General features: G+C 32.1%; 2 protein-coding genes across 2 annotated transcripts; both read left to right on the forward strand.

The window, feature by feature from the left end:
* Window positions 1-1,251: 1,251 nt before the first annotated feature.
* LOC123697935 (sialin-like) lies at window positions 1,252-20,673 on the forward strand. Its single transcript, XM_045644512.1, has 7 exons — window positions 1,252-1,431; window positions 14,890-15,016; window positions 16,476-16,575; window positions 17,836-18,075; window positions 18,827-19,132; window positions 19,352-19,873; window positions 19,972-20,673. Exons 1-7 carry the CDS (start codon window positions 1,404-1,406, stop codon window positions 20,206-20,208), a joined length of 1,560 nt encoding a protein of 519 aa, XP_045500468.1. The 5' UTR covers window positions 1,252-1,403; the 3' UTR covers window positions 20,209-20,673.
* Window positions 20,674-21,264: 591 nt separating this feature from the next.
* Window positions 21,265-25,488, forward strand: LOC123698210 (sialin-like). The gene is made up of 13 exons (XM_045644796.1): window positions 21,265-21,297; window positions 21,376-21,522; window positions 21,613-21,722; window positions 21,802-21,931; window positions 22,169-22,253; window positions 22,322-22,539; window positions 22,655-22,810; window positions 22,882-23,017; window positions 23,085-23,212; window positions 23,539-23,649; window positions 24,040-24,161; window positions 24,620-24,697; window positions 25,437-25,488. The coding sequence occupies exons 1-13, from the start codon at window positions 21,274-21,276 to the stop codon at window positions 25,486-25,488; spliced, it is 1,497 nt and encodes a 498-aa protein (XP_045500752.1). The 5' UTR covers window positions 21,265-21,273.
* The last annotated feature ends 519 nt before the right edge of the window (window positions 25,489-26,007 follow it).

Here is a 26,007-nt window from a genome sequence, read left to right on the forward strand (position 1 = left end):
CATTTCATAAATAATTAATAAATAAAAATCATATTACAAATTATCTATACATTAATACATATAATAAATCTGTAGAAGGGTCAATTCTGTACATTGAAAATATTGAAAAAATAAATAGCAGGGGGTGTTACTGGATCGATACCAAACCCAAATATGTGATTAAAAAAATTTTTGTCTGTCTGTCTGTCTGTCTGTCTGTATGTGAAGGCATCACGTGAAAACTAGCGGTTCGATTTCGATGAAACTTGGTATAATTTTATTATACCTTATTATCCTGGGCGTAAAATAGGATACTTTTTATCCTGGAAAAATACGTAGAAAAAAATTAATCTTAATTTTTCAGTTTTATCCATAGACGTTGTTCCGTAGAACCGCGAACACACGTTGCGTATTATTATAGGCCTAGCCGTATTTGGGAATTGGGTCCAATAGATATTTTTAAGATTTTATTGTTAGAGGTACCTACTCAAAATGGAGAAATAAACCATCCACGCGAAGACCGACATCCGCGCGGACGGAGTCGCGGGCGGAAGCTAGTTTAGAATATGTTTAATAATTTTTCATGGTTAACCGGTCTATCCCTAGATTCAGCCATGGATAGCAGATGGCGTTAAAAGTCATTCTTTTTGATCCTAATTTATTTGCCTGCGACTCCTAGTTTATATTTATAATATGTATAATATTATTATAATAGTTAGAAAACAATCAAATGATGGTTTACGTTAAAAGCCTGACCAATATTTAGGTTTAAAAAATCCTCTAATCTTACTTAATTAGTATATTATGAGAATACTTGTAAGTACTAAGGAATTATTAAATTAATAATATTTTTATTATACAAGCCTTTGTCCTTGGTATCGCCCGCGTTTAAATTGTAAATTTAAACCATTCTCAAATCCAGCGCCACAAAAATATCATTATAATCTGTCCAGCCGTTATGGAGAGGTTCAGATGCAAACACTAGTAGGTTATTTACCAAGCCTAAAATATGACTTAGGTAGTAGAAGCAAAACCAAACTAAAATATAAGCACATTAAATAAATTAAATATAAGTATTCGAGTTTGTACCTATTGCATAACGAAAAAAATGAGTATGCAGGAATTCCCCTCTTTTTGAGCACGTTGCCAACCGCTAATCAATAAATTTTTTTAATTCCATGGAATATTATAGAAACAATTTCATGCTTGTGTATTGCGAATTCTCGTAGGCTCTATGTTCAGTACCTAGTTGTTGACAAAAGAATTAAGAACGTCCGCGGTGTAGGCTGTGTCGCAGGCGCACGATACGCTCACAAGTCACACACCATCCGCGCGTTACACCGATCACTTGACCATTAAAAACCATGATGACAGCATGAAATAGTTTTATTTTTTATTTTTTTGTGACGATATTATTGTGAAAAATGGCAGTGATAAATATAAAAATTTTTGGTAAGTACACACCGTAGTCACGATTATTTTCTTGTACCCGCTATGTTTAGATGATAATTCATTAATTTAAAAATTTACAGTAAGTATAAAATATATTCAATCATTAATTTTAAACATGCAGATTACATATTTTTGCAAATAAAAATACATATTTTTATTTGCAAAAATAAAAGTAGGTACCTAAGTATGTAAAGAAAATATACCTAATAGGTATTCAGAAATAAGTAACTAGGTAGGTAGTTCGTAATGCTTATTTTCGAAGTGGATTTTTAGTAGGTACTTCTTTCAAAGGAATAGAACAAAGTGTAGTTAAGATAAAATTAAACTTTCCTTGTAAATATTTATTAACAATAATTAGCAATTAATAGTAATTGTCTGCGTATGCGCATGTGACCATCAATATAATATTAAATTAAAGCATTCATAACTTTAGTCTAAACTTGTAAAAAAATGTATATTTTTATAGGAACTAACTGTATAACATATTAGCAATTGTTTGTCGGAAAGACAGTGAAATAAAAATAATATTATGTAATAATATATTCACAGTAAGTAAAGGAACTGTGAAATCGTAGCATAAAGCATGTCGCATGTCTTTTCTGATAATAACTTGTTATTTTATTCAAAACTTTGCCTTATATTATGACTTTGTAAATAATCCAATAAAGGTATAATTATTATCAAGTAGGTAGGTACCTACCTACCTCGTCAATCTCAGTGTCAATCAAGTGCTCAGTCTAAAACCTCGATACAGGAAATCTTATAGTTCTAGGTGTAATTAAATAGAATTTTACGATGATTTCTTATGAATTTTAAAAACAAAATAAAAAAATAATTGCATAAACTGCGTACCTAGTTAACTTAAAAAAATAGGTACTTACTTAGGTAGTTTACCTAGATACTTAAAATTTCATATCCAAATTTGTCATTTCACATATGTAGTTCTGTTATGTGATATATATTTTCTATATGCTAGAAAAACGTAATACCACAGGTAATACTGTTACTAAAGAGTTATGCTTTTTATTTACTAAATCACATTGAATAGGTAGGCACCTACACAAAATCTGTTTTAGTCTAGACCTAGAGCATTAAAACGTTTTAGTACCTACAAACACATTACTAAAAAATAGTTACAGTAATTAGTTGTAGTGCTCGAAGTATTTATAGCTTCCATCTTTCTGTAAAACTGTTTATGGGTATGCAAGTCAAATTCATAAAATATACCTACTTACTTAAGTATAATGAAGTGGAATCACTGCGCCCGTATTCAGTTAAAGAGAAAGCACTTTTTATGGTTTAACAAACTATTTAGTTTCCTCATAGATTGATATTCACAGTTTTCATACAAGTTTAGAACATTATTCTATCACAGAACACATAAACTCGCCTTTTTTCCAGAACATTGATTATGTTTTTAGCCAACTTACACAATTTTGCTTGTTCTTAAAAAAATAGCGTCATTTTTTACTATTTGAATTTCCCATTACAACATAATGTTATCTAACTAGGTAACTATACCTATATCCATCTGATATTATGATATTATGTTGTTATTTATTTTTATTTCATTTGAAAATAAATGCTAATTGGGATGAAGATGTTGATACCTATATAGAATATTTTATGCATACCTAAAGGTACCTACCTAAAGGTAGGTACCTACTTCTTTATATAAATAAAGCACTGTGTCCAGGGTCCAGACAACATAATAAATATTAAATTGACATAGGTATCAAACTTAATTCGGCCGAAGATGTTATGGAATATACCTAGTAGATGGTAGTCAGTAGTTACTAGTTAGCAGTATTTTCTAAACATAAAGGAATGTTTGATTTGTTCCAGTGATTGTCCACGTTGTCTTCATTTAAAAACATTCAAAGAAAAATGTTTTTGAAATTCAATCAATTGTGGACACAGTTACATCAACACTCAACAGTACTTGCTTAAAGCGACTGTTATCAAATATGAATCGTTGTTTTACAGTTTACAAGTTGCGTTCTTACGATAATAGAATTTGAATCGTATACGTTACAAACGTGATTTTATAGGATTTTTATCTCGCGATCCGTGTCGTTCAAGATTCGTTTTACGTTATTTTCTATGCAAAATACTGTCTTTAATCTTTATAGATAGGTGGCCGGTAATCGAGAATTACTGGTAAAGTGACGTTAATTATTAACGATTTTCTAAGGAGTTAAAATGTTCATGTTTGGATAGTAACATGTCCCTAACTGGAGTTTGAGTCCGTATTCGTAAACATGAATAACTGTAGTTATTTTTGCCTGTTTCCTCGTTTTTACCTGGTGCTTAAAGAGTAGCTATATCTAAAATATACTAATAAAACACAACATAAATTACGTTTAACTATAATGTGACGGTTATAATTATTTTTTAAATAGCGTTGTTCCTGGTACTCACGAATGATCTTTGTGGAGGTCATTCGTCAATCGTCACACAATAAAACACCATGACATTCGAATTTAGTAATATACAAATAGGTACAATGCCTAGTACGATTGCGATGCGACCGAAATTGTTTCCTGAAACTATAAACTAAAAAAACTAGAAGTAAGGCAGGCAGCTTGTACAAGTCAAGGTTTAGACGATAGTATGTATACTTACTCTAGAAGTGATAGATCCAATACCTACCTAATTAATATGTAATGAATTTCTTAAAAAATAAACATCAAAATTATGAAGATCCGTCGATTAATTATTTAGGTTACAATAGCATATTCACTGATACGAAAAACGTAATTGAAAAAAAAACAAATTGAAATCGAGTAGAAAATGGTATTAAGTACCTAGGTAGGTAGGTAGGTAGGTATTGGTTAGTTGTTCGAAAACGTTTTATTGTAGGTATCTACGTATGTTGCTATTATCATGTGCGATTAGGTGCGGTTGGGCGATCGCTATAATGCTATAGTATAAAAATGTCGTCGAGGAATAGAATAAACTTAATGATAAAATTACTTAATAATTTTTCAAGGGATAAAATTAAAACAAATACACGGATCTTATTTACAATAACAAAGCTGAAGAGTTTAAGATGGTATACAATTAATAAATTCCAGTTTTATTAATTTAACTTCGATTTGAGATAGCCCATTTGTCAAGGAACTATAGGCTAGGGGTTCCCAATCTTTTTCAGCTCGCAGCGCAGTTTCATGTCACGGCCGGCGCAGGCGCGGGCGCCCTACCCGCAATCAACCTAGCTATTAGAAACAGTCGATATCGGACCTTCAATACAAGAATAGAAAGGAGGTTAGGCATAGAAGAACAAAAATTTAAATATCAATAATATGAAATTAACTCAATTTCTTTATTGTAAAAGAATTTAAAGAGAAATCAACAAGTAAGGTTTAAGGAAAACAAAATTTATTTTTGTTTACATGATAAAGTCGATGCGCACGTGAAATCTTGTATGTGATTTTACGACGCTATGTTTTTTACCGAAAAACGTACTCGCGAATATAAGCAAGGCGCCCCTCTTCATTTTCTACGGCCCACCAGGGCGCCGCGCCGCGGCCGCGGCCGTGGCGCACACTTTGGGAACCCCCGCTATAGGCTATAATCCTATAATATATCATCGATCCTCGCGGGTGAAGGAGCGCAGCTCCATATAAAGTATAAACTATCGCAGCCTCAGATATTTGTATTTGTTCGCGACTGATCATGAAAAAAAAAAAGAAGACGTGTGGCACTCGTAAAGCTATTGCATAGCCATACCTCCGTGCCCGTCGGATTGGGGAGCGTGAGGTTTTTCGTTACGCAATTTCTGGATTAGGTCCCCGCGCTCAAGGCCCGCCCGCCCGCGATAGAAGCTATGCAATAGCTTAAAATAATTTAATTTTATGTTTAGGCAATTATAACGGATTTGGGATTTAAAAATTACTCTTATTAAGACACTGCCTACTGAAAATTCGAACAACTAAAAGTTTTAGTTTAGTTTATTTTCAATTATTATCCTCTTCTCCGTGCGTAGATAATCATTCCATATATGGAAATTAGATCGAATCTGGACTACTGCCGGTGCAAGTGCACGAAGAAAATATTAAGAAAATTATACTTATATAAAGATATAATATTTAAGATTATAAGATATAAATATAAAGATATATACGACCTACGACTGACCGGTTGCATTGGCTTGGTTGGTAGTGACCCTGCCTTCTAAGCCTGAGGTCGTGGGTTCGATTCCCACCCGGGGCAAATATTTGTGTGATGAACATAGATGTTTGCTCTGTGTCTGGGTGTTGATTATCTATATAAATATTTATTTAGAATTATATATGCTTATATATATGTATGTTTATCAGCCATCTGGTTTCCATAACACAAGCGAAAGCTTAGTATGGGATTAGATCACAGATCAAAGAAACTAGATCTCTATGAATTAGATCGTGCCGTGTGTGAAAATTGTCCTGAAATATTTATTTATTTATTTATTTATTTATATAGCAAAGTAGTTACGCATCCACCCCAACCCTCTGTGTTAGGTTGAGCAATAGCCTTCCGCTGGCCTCAGCAAGACCACCGGAGAGTTCTTGCAATTTAACATAAGCATTCCACATAATGGAAAACATTTGTTTCGCAATAAGGTATCGCTTGTATCATTGCATGTAATTCTGGCATTAACATTTGTGACTCCAAATCGTCCACTTGTTATAGTTAAGTAATTAAATAAGTTTAATTTTAATTTAATTTTATTTCTTTTTTAAAAAAAGTCAAATCGCTCCCGCAAAGTTTAACTGGCGCAGCCGGTAGGATAGCCATATAAGGTCTGCATGTCTAGAGGTCTTCAAAATTAGCCCTAGAACATTGCTATAAAGGCCGTGCTATCCTAAAAGAACCGAAATATAAATTTGTTAAACGACCACGACAAGGACATGGGATCGACGATCGGTTGGTGAGTAAAACTTTTTGCCATCCTTTCTCATATATTCCTATATCCTTTTCACGAGAGTGTAATTTTGACTTTTAATTATTTTTTAACTGTTATTTTGGGATTGAACGTCTCTCACTATAACGGATCTGGTTTTAATATGAAATTCTATTAAATCAGTAATTAGTTATAACTTATACAATAAGGAATATCGTATTTAATTCTAAGAATTGTCTTGCATAAAACTCTGCACAGACTAATTAGCTATAGAGTGTAACTTAAATAAAAGTTTTACATAAGAAAAGTAAATGAATTTTTGCATAAAGAAATATTAATATTAATTGATTTAAATGATCTCAAAATTGATCGTAATTCAATTAATAAATTTTATATTTTATATGTGATTCACTTTACTTCAAGTTTTAATTTTTATAGTAATTGATAACATATAATTTTTTATTGTGCTATATTTAAATTTTTATTATATTGTGTTTTAAATTGATTTCTGTGTGTGTGTGATTTTTATAATTCGAAATTATTGTAATTGGTTAAAGACTTCAGAACTTTAATTACTCTGTACTTATTTAACATGGAAAGCGTAAACGTAATAACAATTCCGAGTGATATGTTAAAGCTTATTCCTCTTTTTGATGGAGACAAAAGAATTTTGAATTTATTCTTTCGAAAATGTGAATATATAATTAATAAATTTAGAGGGCATGAAGAACAGAATATTTACGTTTTACATGCCATAACTAGTAGATTAATAGGCGATGCCGCCGCGTTATTATCCGAGCGCGAAGATATTAATACTTGGCCCGCTTTAAAGGAATTACTAGAACAGCATTTTGGTGATCCGCGTAGTGAGGATTGCATAAAAATCTCTCTCGAGACCTGTAAAATTAAATCCGGCGAAAGTTACCTTGAATTTTGTAATAGGATACAGAATATTCGATCATTATTAATATCGAAGGTAAATTTATCGGTAGATACGGAAATGAAACGCGCGAAAATTGCGATTTATAATCATACAGCCCTGAACGTTTTCTTATATAATTTGCCCGAAAGCATGGTGCGTATTGTAAGACTGAAATCACCTAGTACATTAGAACAGGCTTTAGAAATCGTTTTAGAAGAAGTTAATTTTCACGAGCAATACCAATCGCGCAATCGTATCCACAATAATACAACGCTGCCGAGGCAAACGCCTAACGTTACGGTGCCCCAATTTTTACAAAATAATCCTCAACAAAGATTTAATTTTGGGATACCAAATGTACCTCAAAATGCACAGCAGGCAAAATTTGGTTTTAAATTTACACCTCAACAACCGTTTAATAAAAACCCACAGTTCGGGTATAGGCCTTCATTCAATCAAAATCCACAATTTGGTTATAGGCCTCCTCAAACTTTTGGTATAACGCCACAGAATTTTGGTCAAAGACCTCCTCAAAATAACCACTTTGAGACTACTGACGTTTCCATGAGGACAGCACCCCCTCGACCACAAAATATAACTCAGCCAGGTTTTAGAGTGAACGAAACCGACTTACAGTGTATAATGACAATTATTACGATGACTACAATCCTTACGACTATACGAATTACTATAGCTATAATCCTTACGACTTTACGAATTACTATGGCTGTAATCCTTATGATACGAATTGCGAATACGATAAGAGTGAGATTTATACACCCACTGACGATACCCAAGACATTAATGTGCATCCGTCTGATGAAGAAAATTTTCGAACGAAAGCCTCTACAAAGAAAAAATCATAGAGTTAAATTGCAATCCAAGTCTGAAATTGCCACACATTTATATTCCTGAAAATAATTCTAAATTTATGATTGATACTGGGAAACAAAATTTAAACACGGACGCTTTATCTAAAATTAGGGTTAACGCTACGCATTCCGATAACGAAAACGAATCTATGGTTGTTAATATAGGCGATAGAGACAATAGGCCAAGAACGCGTAACGACTCTAGTACAATTACTATATCAGAACGCGATTCTAGTGAAACGATATCTATTCCCGACTCTGAAACTCTATCGGCGATGAGTTCTCCTAGAACATGTGAATACCCAGTCAGGTCACCATCTATAACGTCGAAATCGGATACAGTTCATTCAGCTAATATAGTAGAATCGTCCGGTATACCTATATTACATGAAGCAATAGACACAAAACCAAATCAAATTCTAGTATATACGTGGTTTAAGAACGAAATGCAAGTTCACGACCTTTCACGTGAAAAGCAAAAGGTTTTAGAAGTATTCTTGCCTACTAATAACCCAGATCTAGTAAAACAATTTTTAAAAGAATATATTAAACCGAAAGTTAAGTATTTCATTTATTTCGAAGATGATGAACATCGCAAACAGTTCACTAGCATTGTCATAGAATTATTTAGAAAGGATACAGTACTGTTATTTGAATGTACGGAGCGTGTAGTTTTTATAGAAGATGAGAAGGAACAAAAGGCTATTATAATAAAACACCATCAAGGCAAAACGTGTCACCGCGGTATTAAAGAGACTCTAGCAAGTATACGTAGAAATTATTTTTGGCACAATATGCAGGAAACTATTTCAGCCCTTATTAATGCTTGTGAAACGTGTTCTAAAATGAAGTATGATCGTAATCCCTTTAAACCCATTTTACAGTTAACTCAAACACAAGACGCGCCGTTCCAAGAAATATTTATTGATATTTTTCAGATAGAAGGAAATTATTACTTAACTGTTATCGACGCATTTAGTAAGTTAGGTCAAGCCATTCCAATAGACAATAGATCAACGGCAGAAGTAGTGCGTGCACTCATGAAGTATTTTTCGTTTTACGGCACTCCTAGAAAGATTAGTTCAGATCCCGGTAGTGAATTTAATAATGAGCTAATGAAAGAATTTTTGAATTTACATAAAATTGAGCTTCATATCGGCTCACCTAATAATCCTAATTCAATGGGATTAATTGAGCGTTTACATTCGACCATTAGTGAAATTTATAGATGTGCGAAATACGAAGAGAAATGCACGGATGCAGCATCAGTAATGATGTATTCAATTATTGCCTATAATAGTTCAATTCATTCAGTTACGGGCTTAACCCCTTTTGAAGTCGTATTTGGTCACACGGATTCAGGTAGCTTATTTAACGCAGATTTCGAGAAGCATTATGTACAGCAATTGGTTAAGGACCATGCAAAATGTTTAAAGGTTCTATATAAACATTTAGCAGATAAAATGATCGAAACTAAGCAAAAAGTAAAGGATAGGAGAGGTGGTGAAGATCAAACCAGTCTCCCATCAGGAAAAATTATATTTGCGAAAGACGTTAATAAGCGAAAAAGCAAGGATAAGCCGCGATTCCATAAAGCTAAGGTTATAGGACAAGGTTCAAGGAACGTTATACCGATAGAGATTGGTAAAAGAAAGACTAAGGTCCCTATTAAAAATGTAAAACGCCCTCCGCGTTGTGGTGTTGGCTGATAGTGATGAGGTCCGCGCTGGCACTTCAACTACAACCTCTTAAACATAACCGGAAATTTAGACTATAGTGACGCAATGAGATACGATAAACTTACACCTAAACTTGAAAACGATCAAACTATCATTAGAAATAAAATTACTTTAATATCTAAAATCCTCTATAGTTTTATCTATTCTACTGAAGTCTTAAATCAAAATTCTAATATATTAGATAAGCGTTTAAAAATTGTAGAATCTATGATTAAGGAATTAGCATCTAAGGATAATCATTGGGTTTATACTACTTATGTTGTAAGCCTTTTAAATTTATTTGTAAGTAACTTTCGTACTATTTTTATAAAATTAGGGGAAGTAGAGACTGCTCTAGCATTAAGTAAAGTATCCATACTACATCAAAGCATTATTAATTCTACAGAGTTGTTGCAACATTTAGTTCTTATATCTCAAACTGAAAGTTTAGTGTTTAAAGCGAGTGAGGCAAATTTAGTAAAACTAGAAGAAACTATTAATGTTAAATCATATATTAAACAAAACCAGATTACGTTCATAATGGAGGTTCCAATTACAGATAATTATACTTATAACTATTACAAATTATACTCTATACCTATGTACCGTGCTTCCGATAGTAAAACCCTTTCCATTTTTCCTAAATATCCTTACCTGTTGGCAAAGGGGATGAAATACTTACCGATCGTAAAACCGTGCCGATCGCTCGCTGCTGGAGAACAATTTCTATGCGATGAACAAAATCAAACGCCTTATCCTGAAACTACTTGCATAGAACAACTGCTTAAATTTGAAGGAAACCCAATGCACTGCGAACAACAGCTAATCAATATAGAGAATGTAAGAATTCAAAGAATCACATCTATAAGTTGGATACTTTTCTCACAATACAGAAATACTCTGACTCAAATTTGCAATGGTGATGGCAGCAAATATCCTGTCGTGGGCACATACATAATGACCATCGACGAACCATGTAGCATCGAGATCCAGAATATAACGATTCGCTCTCACCAAGTAATCACTGAGAATGATCCTGTAGAACCAACAAAAATTATAGTTTTGCCGCAATTACCTGTGAATAGAACTCCAACATTATCCAGTACTCGTGTACTCAATATGCGAGGAATCAACTTGGACGAAGTTAAATATATGTCAACGATATTAAAGCAATCAGTGTTCAGTGATAGTGAAATGGTTAACAGTGAAAGAAACTTTAGATTCAGTGCTACTTTAGGCTATACGTCTCTATTTTTAATCTTTGTACTTGTAATTCTATTTTTACTTTACTTACTTCGTTATAAGATATTAAATGTAATGTGTCTGCGAAATCATCGGATAGTTATTAAAAATGAACAAACCGATAATTTCGCACTTAAGGAGGGAGGAGTTACGCATCCACCCCAACCCTCTGTGTTAGGTTGAGCAATAGCCTTCCGCTGGCCTCAGCAAGACCACCGGAGAGTTCTTGCAATTTAACATAAGCATTCCACATAATGGAAAACATTTGTTTCGCAATAAGGTATCGCTTGTATCATTGCATGTAATTCTGGCATTAACATTTGTGACTCCAAATCGTCCACTTGTTATAGTTAAGTAATTAAATAAGTTTAATTTTAATTTTATTTTATTTCTTTTTTAAAAAAAGTCAAATCGCTCCCGCAAAGTTTAACTAAGTAGTTACCTACAAAGATCTCTTGGCAATTGGAATATGACACTCCCACAACACCCTCGGTGTGGGTGTGAAGTGGTGTGATTAATAATCTATATAAATAAAGAATCGATTGTAAGTAATCTCCTTTATTTCAAAAATTTCGCTAAGTGTCAAAAGATTCGAGTAGTTAGCATTATTTTAAATATTTTTAAAAATATTATTATACATACATAAACTATTTAAATCTAGTTGGCTTTAACTTTCAAGATGACAATAACATGTACTTAATGTCATAACAACTGTTTACCATTTTTATATTTTATATACCATTTTATATAATAAATGTGTACCAGTGTGTACCATTGTTTTATATTTTATTAGATATATAAGATAATTGTTTTTATATGGTTTTCTCTATGAATTGACTATAAATAAGTGACAATGAGAATAGATCGTAATAAAAATCTTCTATTTATACGCTTCATTGGTTAGTATTGCAACTTATTGCAGCTTATTGCAATTTTATAAGGTAGCTGTGGTTAGATTAAAGTATTTTGACTGAAAACATTTATTTTATTGGTTACACAGCGAAATTTCTGTTGGTTTCATTATCTTTTACAAATTTATTATTTAAAGAAATCGAGTGTTTAGACACCACAAAACAGATGTTTTAAATACACACTATACCTACCTACCTATTTTAGTTTATGTACATTATGCATGTTGTTATGTTCTTGTTTAATTATCGGTTATTCTTTAAGTGAAATCATGTCAGAACTTAACTATGTATGTATATATAGCATATATAAATTAGAAACATGGAATTAAATTATATAAAGTACATATTAACACAAGGATAAGAAAAGTAAACGAACCTCGTAAGCTAATTTAACTAGGTAGGTATATTCGGTATTCCATTAATAAATATAAATAATAATTGGTATAGTTTAACAAAACTAACAAACACGCTCAAATTCATGATATTATCACATATTATTGTATTTTCACCGATACTTGATAAGTGTACAAAGTTTTAATTGAATCTGTCGTCTCAAGGATTCGGTAACGCACTAACATGTCGGTTGCACTTGCAATTTGCATACAAAAATTCAGATGGTTAAAATTAAAAATCACATTTGCAGCTAATTTTAATTGATCTTTAGATACCTTCGATGATACAGTAATATTTATTTAAAAATAAAACCAAGAAAAAGCCTACCTAGCCTACCTAACATAATATTACATGCGCATGCCTACCAAAATTTTAAATTTTTTTGAGGCTTAAATTTTCTAATAATATGCTCTCAATTAGATTCATCGAAAAAAATGTATTGATGTATGTTGGGTATTAAAACTAAGCATATTTTTTATAGATAAAGAGACCTAATTCCTATTTTCCGCATAAAGTAGGTAGGTACTATATGTACCCCATAGGGGTTTGGTTTTTCGCTTAGAAGTTAGAATTATTTGTGTAATTATTCGTATGTTTTTCGTAATGCACTAATTTACATAGATTATTTATGATAATAAGAGATAATCGAAACATAGGAATATACCTACATTGTAATTAGGAAATTTACTACTCGACATTTAGCACAGTAGGTATATTGCATAAACATAATACCTACGAAACTATTTTCTAGTCGTTTAAAATTAAACTGTTTTTCGGTGTGCGTACATAGGCGTACATACATAATATACTAATGTACATACTACCTAATTACATATTTGTGTTTAATGAAATTGATCTTAATGGTCTTAAAATATACCTACCACAAACAAATTTCTATTTAACGTAGACAGTAGAAATAACAGTAAAAGCAAAAAATATAATACAAGAATGTCAACATTTGCACATTTCTAAGGCAGAGTTTTTTTATCGGATTTATGTAAATAGAAGTAAGAAGACAAACACGTTGCCAAAACTACGTCTTATATTAATTTGTCCCTCTTTAATGTTTTAATAGAATACACCTAACAAAGCGGTATCATGAATGACTTGCCTATTTATTTATAACTAGCTTTCCGTCAGCGGTTTCACCCGCGTAGTCGAAGAAAAACACGCATAGACCATAGTTCCCGATCCCATGGGATTTCCTGGATAAAACATATCCTATGTTCTTCCTCAGGTCTCAACCTATCTTTGTATTAAATTTGAAGTATATCCATGCAGTACTTTTTGAAATTATTCCGGACATACCTACAGACAAACAGACAAAAATTCGAAAAACTATATACCTATTTGGCTAATAAATATTTTAAATGCTGTTAGAGCTAGCGCTCAAGAGCAACTTTTGTCTCCACTCTCCGCAACTATTTTGTCTCTCCCATCAACTCTATGGGCTAGTAAGAAAGTGCGCGCACGCGCACGTAGCGACGCAACTCCCCATAGAGTTGATGGGAGAGACAAAATAGTTGCGGAGACAAAAGTTGCTCTTGCGCGCTAGCTCTTACCGGTACCCAAAATATTTATAGGTATATGATCTAGACTTTCAATCATGCGTGAACAGTGCATGTACCTACTTAGCTACATAAACTTAACATTCGTTAAGCTCTAATTACCTACCTTTCTAACAAATATGACATACTTGATAGCTACCCGCCCGCGGCTTCGGCCGCGTTATCAAAGAAAAACCCGCATAGTTCCCGTTCCCGTAGGATTTCCGGGATAAAACCCTTATTTTGAATTAATACCAAAAAAACAAATTTTCAATCGAAAAGTCACCCGTCAAAATATCAGCTTTTTTCAAAAACTTGGGGAGCCTTTTGTTCATTGAAATCTCTACTTTCATATTGTGTAAAAAAAATAAACATTACCATAGTAAATTTTCTCAGGAAATGTATGCAAACAGTGTGATAATGAGCTTTTACTAAATCAGGCACACTTCTCGAACTCTATATTATCTTCTCTTGTATCGGCTTTTCGGCAAAATTTCAAAAGAAAAAAAAAATCTGTTCTAAGTATAATATTTTACAGCATATTCAAAAGCAAAATGATGTCGATAAAAACATTTCAGGTACTTCGAGAATGTGTGCCTGATTTAGTAAAAGCTCGTAGCTCGTAAGTAAAAGTAATTAAAACTTAAAAGTTCTACAACTTTTAATTACCTACAACTTTGCCATTGAACGTTTTTCCGTAGGACTTGTAGTTTTGTCGGAAATCGAGAGAAACCATTTTTTTCTCTTAAAAGCTCCCCCCTCCCACTTCCCGAACTCGGATTGACCGTAATTTATTTTTCCTTTTATTTTCATCATATTCCCCTCCTTTTCTAATGGGTTTCATCCGACTGCGATTTTTTTTTGTTTCAAAAAGTATCTAACTACTCTAGTCTAATAATGTAGATATAATATGTACAGAAGTCTAGATTGATGTATTTATGTAATGATAAAAACGTTTATTATTTCAGATGTGATCCCAGTGAGGCTGAATCTATGGCTCATGTTATTCACGAGTTGTTGGGTGATCTACATGCTACGAGTCAATATCAGCCTGAATTTGATTGCTATGGTGCCGGAACCTATGAAAGCCGCGTCGTAAGTGAAATTTTTTTGTATAAGGATACTTTTATAAAGAGGAAAATATGTATAGGGGAATGAACGAAATAGAAATAAATATAAATGTGAATGTTTGAAAAATTACAACGAATGTATTTTTATTTAGCAGTAAATTTAAGTGTTGGTTTTAAAATTATTTCTAATATACATATTAGGTAATATTAGATCTAAAATTAATTTTATAATAACTAGGTATTACATTTTCATTTTCACAAAATTTCCACACTGTACCTATATTTTAAATAACAATAATTACAATATCTGAATCTTATGCGGGTGATATAGGTAGGTACCTATTCAGTATCTATCCATACGGAGGCAGATCAAATTCCTAACTTATATAATCATGAACAAAATAAACTAGTAACATAACTGCATAGCAATTATGTACGCTTATCTGTTTGTTTTCTTACGGATTAACGCATGTGAATCCTGTTTTAATAAAAATAGACTGCAGAAGCAGGCATTCCACTGAGGATAATAATGCGTGAAAGGACTTTGGACTATACTCGCTAAGATCTAAGTATATCCACTGTGTAATCTGATCTAAATTAAGTACATGTAATGTATAACATAATATTATTATGTTCTGGTACCTATGTCATCTATTACATAATTCGATGTAAGTACCGCTCAATAAATAAATTAAAACACAACACAACAACAAGACATCGTATGGATATGCGATATTATTTAATAAATTAATACGTATAAGTATACTTAATATGTCACAATTTATGTAGGTATTCAATATTGCTATAGAATACGTCTTCTAAGACTTCCTGTGTACCTAAAGGTTGTTATTTCCAAAACTGTCAGACCAATGCTAATGTTGTTTTTGTCCAGTGTAGTGTGGCTAAATACTTTATTTTTTTATCGACGTTTTCATGTTAACCAAACTAAGTAACTAAAGTTATCTATTAAAAAAGCATTATTGGCTAAATAGGTATTTGTGTATCATACGTCTTTCGACATATCTACTACATCTACGTAGGTACTCCAGACTCCAGTGACAGGACTCGAAATGAGATTGTAACCGGACTCTTGTCCGGACGTCCGGAGTCTAGACTGAGTGTTCCTACGAATTCTTTAATTAACAACTAGACAAGTGGATTTAACATTACTATACGCTGATTATTATTTGCGCAACCTATCTTTTGCGCAAAATAACCAAGTCATTGATAAATGTCTGTGAACTAAATCTATGTACATATTTTATGTAAATGTGCAAAATCGTTGAACTGAGGCAAAAAACTTACTCCATTTTTCATTTGCATATTTTATAAAAAAATATTTTATCATTTAGAAGATTCAACTCGTTTTTTTTAAATAACACTAAATTCGTTAATAATTTATTTTACTTTATTTTAATGTCACGTTCCGTATATATAACAGGTTTGAGTCGAAAACAAGACACAATAATATTTTTCGGTTTCAGGAAGCGATCGCAGTGTGGTTCAAAAATCGATGTTTATAATGATACCATGAACGCCAATGCTACTATGGCTCATGATCATGTGACAAAACTACGCACTCAGGTAAAATATTATTATGTCCTCAAATATTTTTTATTTAGAAAGTACATCGTAGAAAGTAGGCAGTACGCTGAGGCTTGAAAATGCCTTCCAAGAAAACTTAACGCGAATTTCCTACATCTTTTGGATACATAATATATAAGATTATCTACTAGATACAAGTTGTTATAAGAACGCAAAAATAAAATGAATGGGAATAACAAAATTCTCACAGCCAGCGTAAGTAGTTAGTTGTATTTTATAATATTTAACTATTTTTTTAGCTTTATTTAAAAACTTGATATTAGATGCTAAGTAGAGAGGCCGATGATGAGATAATTTAAAAGTAACTGTGCGCCTATAAAAAATGGTCTATCTTACTTTTATTTGATAAAATTTTATGTGTAGCACTGCTTCATTATTCAACAAGCATAATCTTTAAAAAAATACTCAGGGAGAAAAGGTATTTTACTCAGAATTATTCTCATGATAGGATCATAGAATATCTTTTCTTTTGGTGTTCACACAATCCAGCCTAGAACTGTAACTATGGAAATTGATATATGTAAATGTAAAATTTTAATTTTTTCCGACGAACTATTATCACTACTAATTAGAAATCATCCGATATAAATATAAAATTTTAATTTTTTCCGACGAACTATTATCACTTTACTAATTAGAAATCGTATCATCCTTTTAAAAGCATTTCCAAACGAAATATTTTTTGCGTGATGCGATACTATAATTACACACGTATCGATACTTAAGCACGTTCTAATCTAATTACTAGTTATGAAAAATATGTCACGTTAATGGCTCATTTTATTTTTTCTTTCCATACACTTTAAAATCGTCGAGTTCAGTGAACTCAGAACTTGCTCTCAAATTAGAGAAATGTTTATTGTCTTGCAATGTGCAAATACGTTTATTGTTATAAAAAGTTCTTTTTACTGAGATATATTCCAAGAAATCGGCATGAACTGCGAAATTTTCACATGAAATTGGCATGACACTAGTATAGTATAATAGTACCTAGTAATGACAAAGATTTTTTGAATTTTGGTATTATTAATTCACTTTTAAGTTCTATTTTCGCGGTCAAAATCCACACCGACCATTTTTAAATGTTTATAGCAAATTTATTCAATTTTATTCAACCAAATTAATTAAATTTTAACAAAAACCTCAATAGTAACTAGGTAGTGCCAGCCACTGCCAGTACGATACAAAAAAAAATTCTCCTAGGTTTCAGTAAATTATACCTACTTGCTTCTTTTGCAGGTGCACGGAGAATATTTTAATTGGACCGCAGACCAACAGGGTACCATAATTGGTGCATATTTCTGGTGCTACCCTTTGACATCCCTCATAGGAGGTATGGCATCTGAGCGATGGGGTCCCAGATATGTCATTCTGGTGACAACTCTTATCAGTGGGATATTGACAGCTTTGAGCCCTTTTGCTGCTCGTTTAGGCTACGTTGCACTGGTCATTGTACGCTTCCTTCTTGGATGTGCGGGGGTAAGAATCGGTTTGGAATCAGTGTTTTATAGCTTGTCTGTAAAAGTATTTTACTAGTACCATTGACTACAACTTATACTATTACAAGCAAAATTTCTGTACCTACCCATAATTGTACTTGTATTCTCTAAGTATTATTTGTAAAATTGGCGAAACAAAATTATGAATTTTAATGTTATAGAACGTATTTAACGTATTTATTTACCATGTAATTACAAATTAATAAAGAATAATGACAGTAAAACTAGTCTGTACGCCCTTGAATTTATACAGATGAACATAACATAATTGAAAAACGCTAAGGAAAATAGGATATACCACCATTAACAATAGGTGCCTTCTCAATACAAATGTTTCCTCTATATTTAAAAATGAAATAAATGAACTCACAGTTGAGGATAAATCTTCATACTTATATTCCATCTTCGTGTTACCTATTAGATTAGATTCACGAGTATATAAAATTATTTGTTTTAACATATACACGTGACTCAAACATTAACTTATTTGTTGATTGATGAAGTTGGAGAGCCTGTATTGTGGGATTTCACGCTCATATTTCATAATGATAAATGTCGCCTGTTTTTGTCATAATATAAAGTATTGTTTAATAAGGTATAAGAAGTTATTAATAATGGTGGCAAATTTAAAATTACCTCATACAACTTTCAATTAGAACAACTGGGCAGTTTCTAATGTTTACCATATTAAGATCGATCACAAACATATCAATTTAAAAGACTATTTTTAGGGTTTCACGTATCCCGCTCTACATGTGCTGGTAGCTCGGTGGGCTCCACCGGCCGAGAAAGGAAAATTTGTTAGCGCCATGATGGGCGGGACCTTGGGAATTGTAGCGACTTGGTCTCTCACTGGGCCTCTAATGGAGAAATTTGGCTGGGCTTCAGCATTTTACGTGCCAGCAGGATTGTCATTTATATGGTGCGGATTCTGGTGGTATTTAGTCGCCGACACACCCAACGAACATCCCAGAATATCAACCGCTGAGAAAAAATACATAATGGACGCACTCGGTGACAAGGTTAAGAAATCAAAAGTAAGTAAATATGTATTGTTAAATAATCTACACATTCCATATAGAGAGATTCTGACGGCTTGAATTTTTCTACATCATCGGTTAATATTTGAACTATAAATTTAAAAATGATTGCTAAATATAATGTTAAATCTTCCTTTGTAACCTGGGTAATACCAAATTTATAAGATAGGTAATCATTGTAATTACATTTATTACATGTATGTGTTTTGGTTTCAGGGTTTACCACCATTCAAGAGTATATGTACATCGTTTCCTTTCTTAGCAATGGTCATTCTACATTATGGAAATCTATGGGGTCTATACTTTATTATGACAGTGGGACCAAAATTTGTTTCAAGTGTGTTGGACTTTGAATTACAAGCTGCTGGAGTTATATCAGCACTTCCATATCTCGCTAGATTATTACTGGCTACAGTATTTGGATCATTAGGTGACTGTATATTATCCAGAAAAATGATGACAACTACAACTATAAGAAAGTTTTTCTGTCTTTTTTCCCACATCATTCCTGGTATTCTACTTGTGTTAATGGTCTATACGGGTTGCTCGACTGCGCTGTCTGTGACTATAATTACAATGTCTATGGGCTTTAATGGCGCAGCAACTCTGACAAATCTTCAGAATCATCAAGATTTAGCACCTAATTATGCTGGAACGTTGTATGGAATTGCCAATTCTATTGGGAGTACAGCTGGATTCTTTACTCCAATGATAACAGCATATTTCACGAGAAACGGGGTAATGCAATACTACAATTGTTTTTTATACAATTTTATAATCAATATGTCGTCAATGTATTGCTTATATTTACCTAATATTTTCTGTTTCTCTTACAGAATACTTTTGAACAATGGCGCCCAGTATTTTTCATAGGAGCCTCAGTTTACATAGTATCCGCAATCTTTTTCATATTATTTGGCACTGGGAATATTCAGCCATGGAATTTTATTAGTGACGATAAAGCCGAAGATGACAAAACAAAATCTAGTGACCTTAAAGATATGGGCGACGATTCGAAAAATGGAAATTTGAAGGACTCAAAAGAAATATCGTTAAACGTTACTCGCGCATAGATGTAATTTGAGCATTTGACATTTGAGCGATTGTAATTTATCCCTGATTTTACTTAATTTGTGGTCAGTTTGAGATAGTTAGAATCATTTTTGTAGAAATTTATCATTGTAGTGCTTGCCATTATAGAAGTATGTATTTTATCTGTTGGGTTTGTTGTCTATATTACCAATAAATAAGACATTTTCAACATGCAGGTATGTTAAATGAATATCGGAAACTGTGATTATTATTGCCAAATGGACTATTGAAAAATATTGTTGTATCGTCGAAATGTTTCATAGTTAAGATCAGTATTATTATTATCTTCACTGACTATTGTTATTATTTATTTACGTAAGTTCTCATTTGCGCATTTACTTTTAGATTTTAGTGTTATTATAATATGTATTTCGATTACCTAACTATAATTTGTTTATTGTTTGTGACATATAATTATAAATAAATTTGTGACTCTATAACATAAAGCGAATGTTTTATTTGACTCATTCTTTTATCTCATGAAGTACGTATGAATATTATGTACGTTGGTAGGTATCTGAGGTTGGTAGGTGGTAAAATCATCTTATGGTATGTACCTAGGTATAGTCATAATAATATTATACGCAATGTTGGTTGGTACTTGGTAGGTAAACATATCTAATGTCTCGAGCTATAATTTCAAAATTATCAAATAATTCAGCCAAATAATTAATTTCGCAAAACTTGGCAAAAACTTTTAAGTATATAAACTGTTAGATTTACTGAAAATTTAACCTTTTCCCTAAATTTTTCTTATTATTTCCCATTTCCCTAAATTTATTGTACAGTGTTTCTTAATAGAAAAATAACCTGTTGTAATAAAATTATAATATTTATTTTTTCATTCATAAAACATTGTTTCTCAGAATACCTGAATAGAACAATTTTATTCAATCATTTCCATAAGAAATGATAAAGGTAAACTAAGCATGCTAATCTTGGCTGTTAATGGGCTAATTTGTAACGCTCTTTGCGTTTATGGGCACTTGCGATAAATATTATATTTACAATCGAGATGGCCGTGATTTTGACAATAATTTTATAACATGGTTATTTGTGTACGCGCAATTGTGAGCATCCTTAAAGATCCTAGTTACTACTTATATAGAATCTTCCTTCTGCGAGTTAACTACACTTATTTCTTTTAGGTGGGCATAATGATATTTTTTGGATACTTTCTTATTTATATCGTGCGATACAATTTGAGTGTCCATATTGTTGATATGGTGGAAATTTCCAAAAGAATTTTGTTTTCGTATTACAATGAAACAGAAATGTTGAGAACAAAGCCGAAAGCTTTCAGGACCCAGGTTAGCTATAACTTTCCTGAATTCACTTATATCGCTTTGAATTCCAGATCATTTGAAAATCTATTTATTTTTTAGTATGGCATGGATTTGCTTCATTGGAATGAAAATAAGATAGCTCTTTTATTAGCTGCCTATCATATTGGATATTGTGTTTGTTTTCCAATATTCCACAACCTTGGAGATCGGTAAGACAAGGCACATTGTAAAAAGGAACAATAAAGTCACAACCTAAAGAAGTTTTTAATGTAAAACTAAATATTTAAGATTTGGACCGACATGGGTTGTTGGAGTGGCTGGAATTATTTCAGGAGCCTTAAATTGTCTCGTACCCTCTGCAGCTTGGTTTAGTTTCTGGCTATTTTTTATAGTTCGAATTTTGAACGGATTTTGTGCGGTATGCCGTATGATATTTATTGAAATTGAATTGAATTATTATAAGAAAATAATGAAGTTTCTGCCTTAGAATTATTATACATAAATTATCATAATTCAAGATCCAGTGTACTTAGTAGCATTTTTAAGTTCTTTAATCTAATTCTCTTGATAAAAATTAAGTCTTTTAAGTTTTAAATAAACATTAGGTGTGTCGTTTAAATTCATTTTTAGATAATATCGTCAATATTTATTTAAGGGTGCTATGTTACCAAGTATGATTCAGGTATTGAGGCATTGGGTACCTCCAATAGAAAGACATTATTTTATGTGGGCTTATTGTGGTAAGTTCTGTGGTTTCTATTTAATTACACACTAACTTGTTCAATTAAATATTGATTTTCTTGGGCAGGAATAACAACTGGGACTTGCTCCACATTTCTTATTTGTGCTGCGGTACAATTTTATTCTAAATGGTCGGTTGGTTTCTATATGTGTGGGGCAGTTCAAATTCTATGGGCTACCATATGGTTGCTAGTGGTTAACGATTCTCCAGATAAACATTCCTTCATTTCAAAGGACGAATTGACATATCTGAAGGATACTATTGGTTCAGTGTTTACGATACAAGTAAGATAATATTTTCTTGATTAATAGTATTTTTTCCTTTAATTAACCTCGTCTTCTAATAATTTATGACTTACCTTGGTTTTCACCCTTGTCTAACTTTTGTCTTTTTGTTCAGCTAATGAATTCTCAAGCTCCCTGGAAATTAATATTGAAGTCAGTACCCTTTTGGGCAGTTTGTATATTAAATTTTGGCTATGCATGGATGATCATATCGCTGTGTCTTCACGGACCATTGTATTACACTGTAATTTTGAGATATAGTATTTATGAAGTACGTTTGTTATAAATGACAATAAATTTTACGTTAATGTTATTTTTTCTTCTTAAGTTTCGAAATTTCAGGCCTCTACATTAACGGCTCTACCATTTCTGATGAGACTAATTTTGGGTACAATAATCATTCAAACCTATTTTTGGTATAAACATAATACCAAGTTTAGAGTAATCAAGAATACAAGGAAATATTTTATCATTGTCTGTAAGTTAAATAGGTTTGAAAGGTTCTTTTGAATGCCTTTTTGAGTCTATTTAGTAGTTTTCCACAGCGCATGTGATCCCGGGTATTATTATTTCCATGTCATGGTTTGTTCCCATTGCTCCTGGGCCTACAATTTTGACGATTGCTGTAACACTAACAGCAGCAGGAATGGATCTTATATTTGATATATGTTACGTAAGTTTGGAGAACTCATTTTTTTTGTTATCCTCTAAATCTAATATCTAATATATATTATAAAGGCGAAAGTTTATAAGTATGGATGTATGGATGTATGGATGTTTGTTACTCTTTCACGTAAAAACTGCTGAACCGATTATAATGAAATTTGGCACAGATATAGAGGGTAACTTATATTAACACATAGGATAGTTTTTATCCCGGAAATCCCACGGGAACGGGAACTATGCGGGTTTTCCTTTGCAAACGCGGGCGAAGCCGCGGGCGGAAATCTAGTTATGGATATTAAATAAAGCTTTGAGCATCGTTTGTGTCTGTTACAGAAACTGTCACCAACTTACTTAAATTCAATAAATACTGTGATTAAAATCATAGGAAACTTACCAGGAATCTTCGTTCCTTTTTGTGTTGGGGAAGTCACGCATAAGCTGCAAGTAATTTTAATGTTCAATTTTATAACTTATCTAGTCTATCTAGTTATCTAAGCATTCATATAAATATTATAGTTAATATTAGGTATGTATCTAATGTTTTATTTATTTTTATGGGCATACAACAGCAGTTTGTTCTTAATATTCTAAAACTAAACTAGTTTTCTATAAAAAGATAAAGTAGCCAATAGATAATTAAGAAAAAATAATACGAAGACGAACTTTAGGTGACGGATAAATAGTTACCTATAAGTGCGTTTTAATGCTTTTTTGCTTCTTAAAAAGGAAATAAACATTTATTCCAAAATCGATGTTACAATAAATAATTGGATTAATTAAATGGTTTTTGCTTGATTGGTGTTTTAAAAACTTAAATTACTTAATGAATTTCAGAATAAGATGCACATTTGGAGATATGTGTGGTCTTTCCATGGTACAGTTCTTTTGTTATGTGGCCTTATCTTTCTAATATGGGGTGACACGCACGTACAGCCGTGGAATAGCATAAAGCGCAGGTTTTTTAAGATTATTTATGTAACTAACTTGTAGTTTGACAAGTAGACCAGTCTACATTTTTGCATAATAAAGAGGCGGCAAATAAAAAATTTACAAAAAAAACTTGGTGCTGGTTGGTAGAGTATAATATTATATATATATATATATATATATATATATATATATATATATATATATATATATATATATATATATATTATATATTATATATATTACCTGTAGAGTATAATATTATTATTGTTCGCTAAGGGACGACTTATTATACGACTTATAGGTACATAACTAATATTATGTAAAAATACAATACATAGTACCTTTACCTGCATATGCCATTTTACTTTACTAACTAGTGCATATTATAATTTTTATCCAAACAACAGTACATACCTAACTTATTAACTAGGTACCTACCTAGTATACGTACTATGTAATAAATAATAATATGATTAATTTTTAGACCAAATCGAAAAAGGCGGTTTGTTACCCCTTCCCGGATGTCTAACATTATAGAAGTGGATGAAGATAATATTAGTTCGTAAGTTTGGATTTTGGCGTCTATACTAATAAGTAATACGTATTTTAATAGCTGAAGAGTTCGGTTGAACGGTCCAACCTCAAGAACTACGGGTCCGATTTGAAAAATTTCTTTTAATGTTAAGATATCGAGGAAAGATGTAGAGATGTAGACTTTCATCAGCCTAAAACAAATAGAAGCGGATCAATGCTGTTAAAATCGCAAATTTCATCGTCAATATCAATTGATCGATATCATAATAATATTATATGTGACATAATTATATAATAATAATAAATTCTTTATTTGACAACAGAAATACATGTGTACATATGCAATTAGATTTTGGGATAACTTACATATAATTAAAACATAAACCGTAGGTTAATTGCGCTATTTAAACAATGTCTCCTATACTAGGGAATGTCCTGTGTTACAGGATAATTATTAATTTGATAAATTTCCTTAATCCATACTATATATTATAATATTTTAAATGCGAAAGTAACTCTGTCTGTCTGTAATAAAGTAACGCCTTAACTGGTACAGAACCAATTTGCATGTAATTTGGTATAGAGAGTAGAGACATTTTGATACCTGAGAAAGGACATAGGCTTCTTTTTACCCCGGGACATAGGATAGTTTTTATTCCGGAAATCCCACGGGAACGGGAACTATGCGGGTTTTTCTTTGACTGCGCGGGCGATGCCGCGGGTGGAAAGCTAGTATAATTTATAATTAATCTCATTTTATGTCACAGGATTCGAACCTCATTTACACCGAAGCGGTCTAAGATGCAGATGTCTTTATGATGAAGCTTCAAATAAGGAAGAAACCGAATTATAAAGAATATTCTAAGACAAATATCTGATAGTTTTATTACTTCTGTAAAAGACATTCTGATAATTAACAACTCTGTTTAAGTACGGGTTGGATGAATGATGATCTACATCATTATAATTAGTTTGAGTTTAAAATATTCCAGTGGCGTTTTCTTTCATGATTTTAGCTGTGATGAGGAGCATGATGACTATGAGTCGGAGGCTAATGCGACAGACTAGCTTTTGCCCTCGGCTTCGCTCGCGATAAGAATTATTGTTTCATCCCCTTTTTTATCCCTTTGGGGAAAGAATTGATCAAAATCCTTTCTTAACGTATGCCTACGTCCTAATAAATATCTACCTGCATACCAACTTTAAGCCTGATCCATCCAGTAGTTTGGGCGGTGCGTTGATAGATCACTTATCACTACCTAGGTCAGTCGATCCCCTTTGCGTTATGTAATATATTTTGATTAAAGATTTTAATTTTTTACGCCTAATTCTTTTTTT

Source organism: Colias croceus, chromosome 15 (genome assembly GCF_905220415.1).
Source record: "Colias croceus chromosome 15, ilColCroc2.1".
NCBI lineage: Eukaryota > Metazoa > Arthropoda > Insecta > Lepidoptera > Pieridae > Colias > Colias croceus.

Coding starts and splice junctions, on each gene's coding strand:
- LOC123697935 (XM_045644512.1), top strand. CDS start 1,404: ATGGCAGTGATAAATATAAAAATTTTTG. Junction 1,432..14,889: donor GATAAATATAAAAATTTTTG/GTAAGTACACAC, acceptor TTATTATTTCAG/ATGTGATCCCAGTGAGGCTG. Junction 19,874..19,971: donor CATATTTCACGAGAAACGGG/GTAATGCAATAC, acceptor TTTCTCTTACAG/AATACTTTTGAACAATGGCG.
- LOC123698210 (XM_045644796.1), top strand. CDS start 21,274: ATGGTTATTTGTGTACGCGCAATT. Junction 22,811..22,881: donor TGAGATATAGTATTTATGAA/GTACGTTTGTTA, acceptor TCGAAATTTCAG/GCCTCTACATTAACGGCTCT. Junction 23,650..24,039: donor AAGTCACGCATAAGCTGCAA/GTAATTTTAATG, acceptor AATGAATTTCAG/AATAAGATGCACATTTGGAG.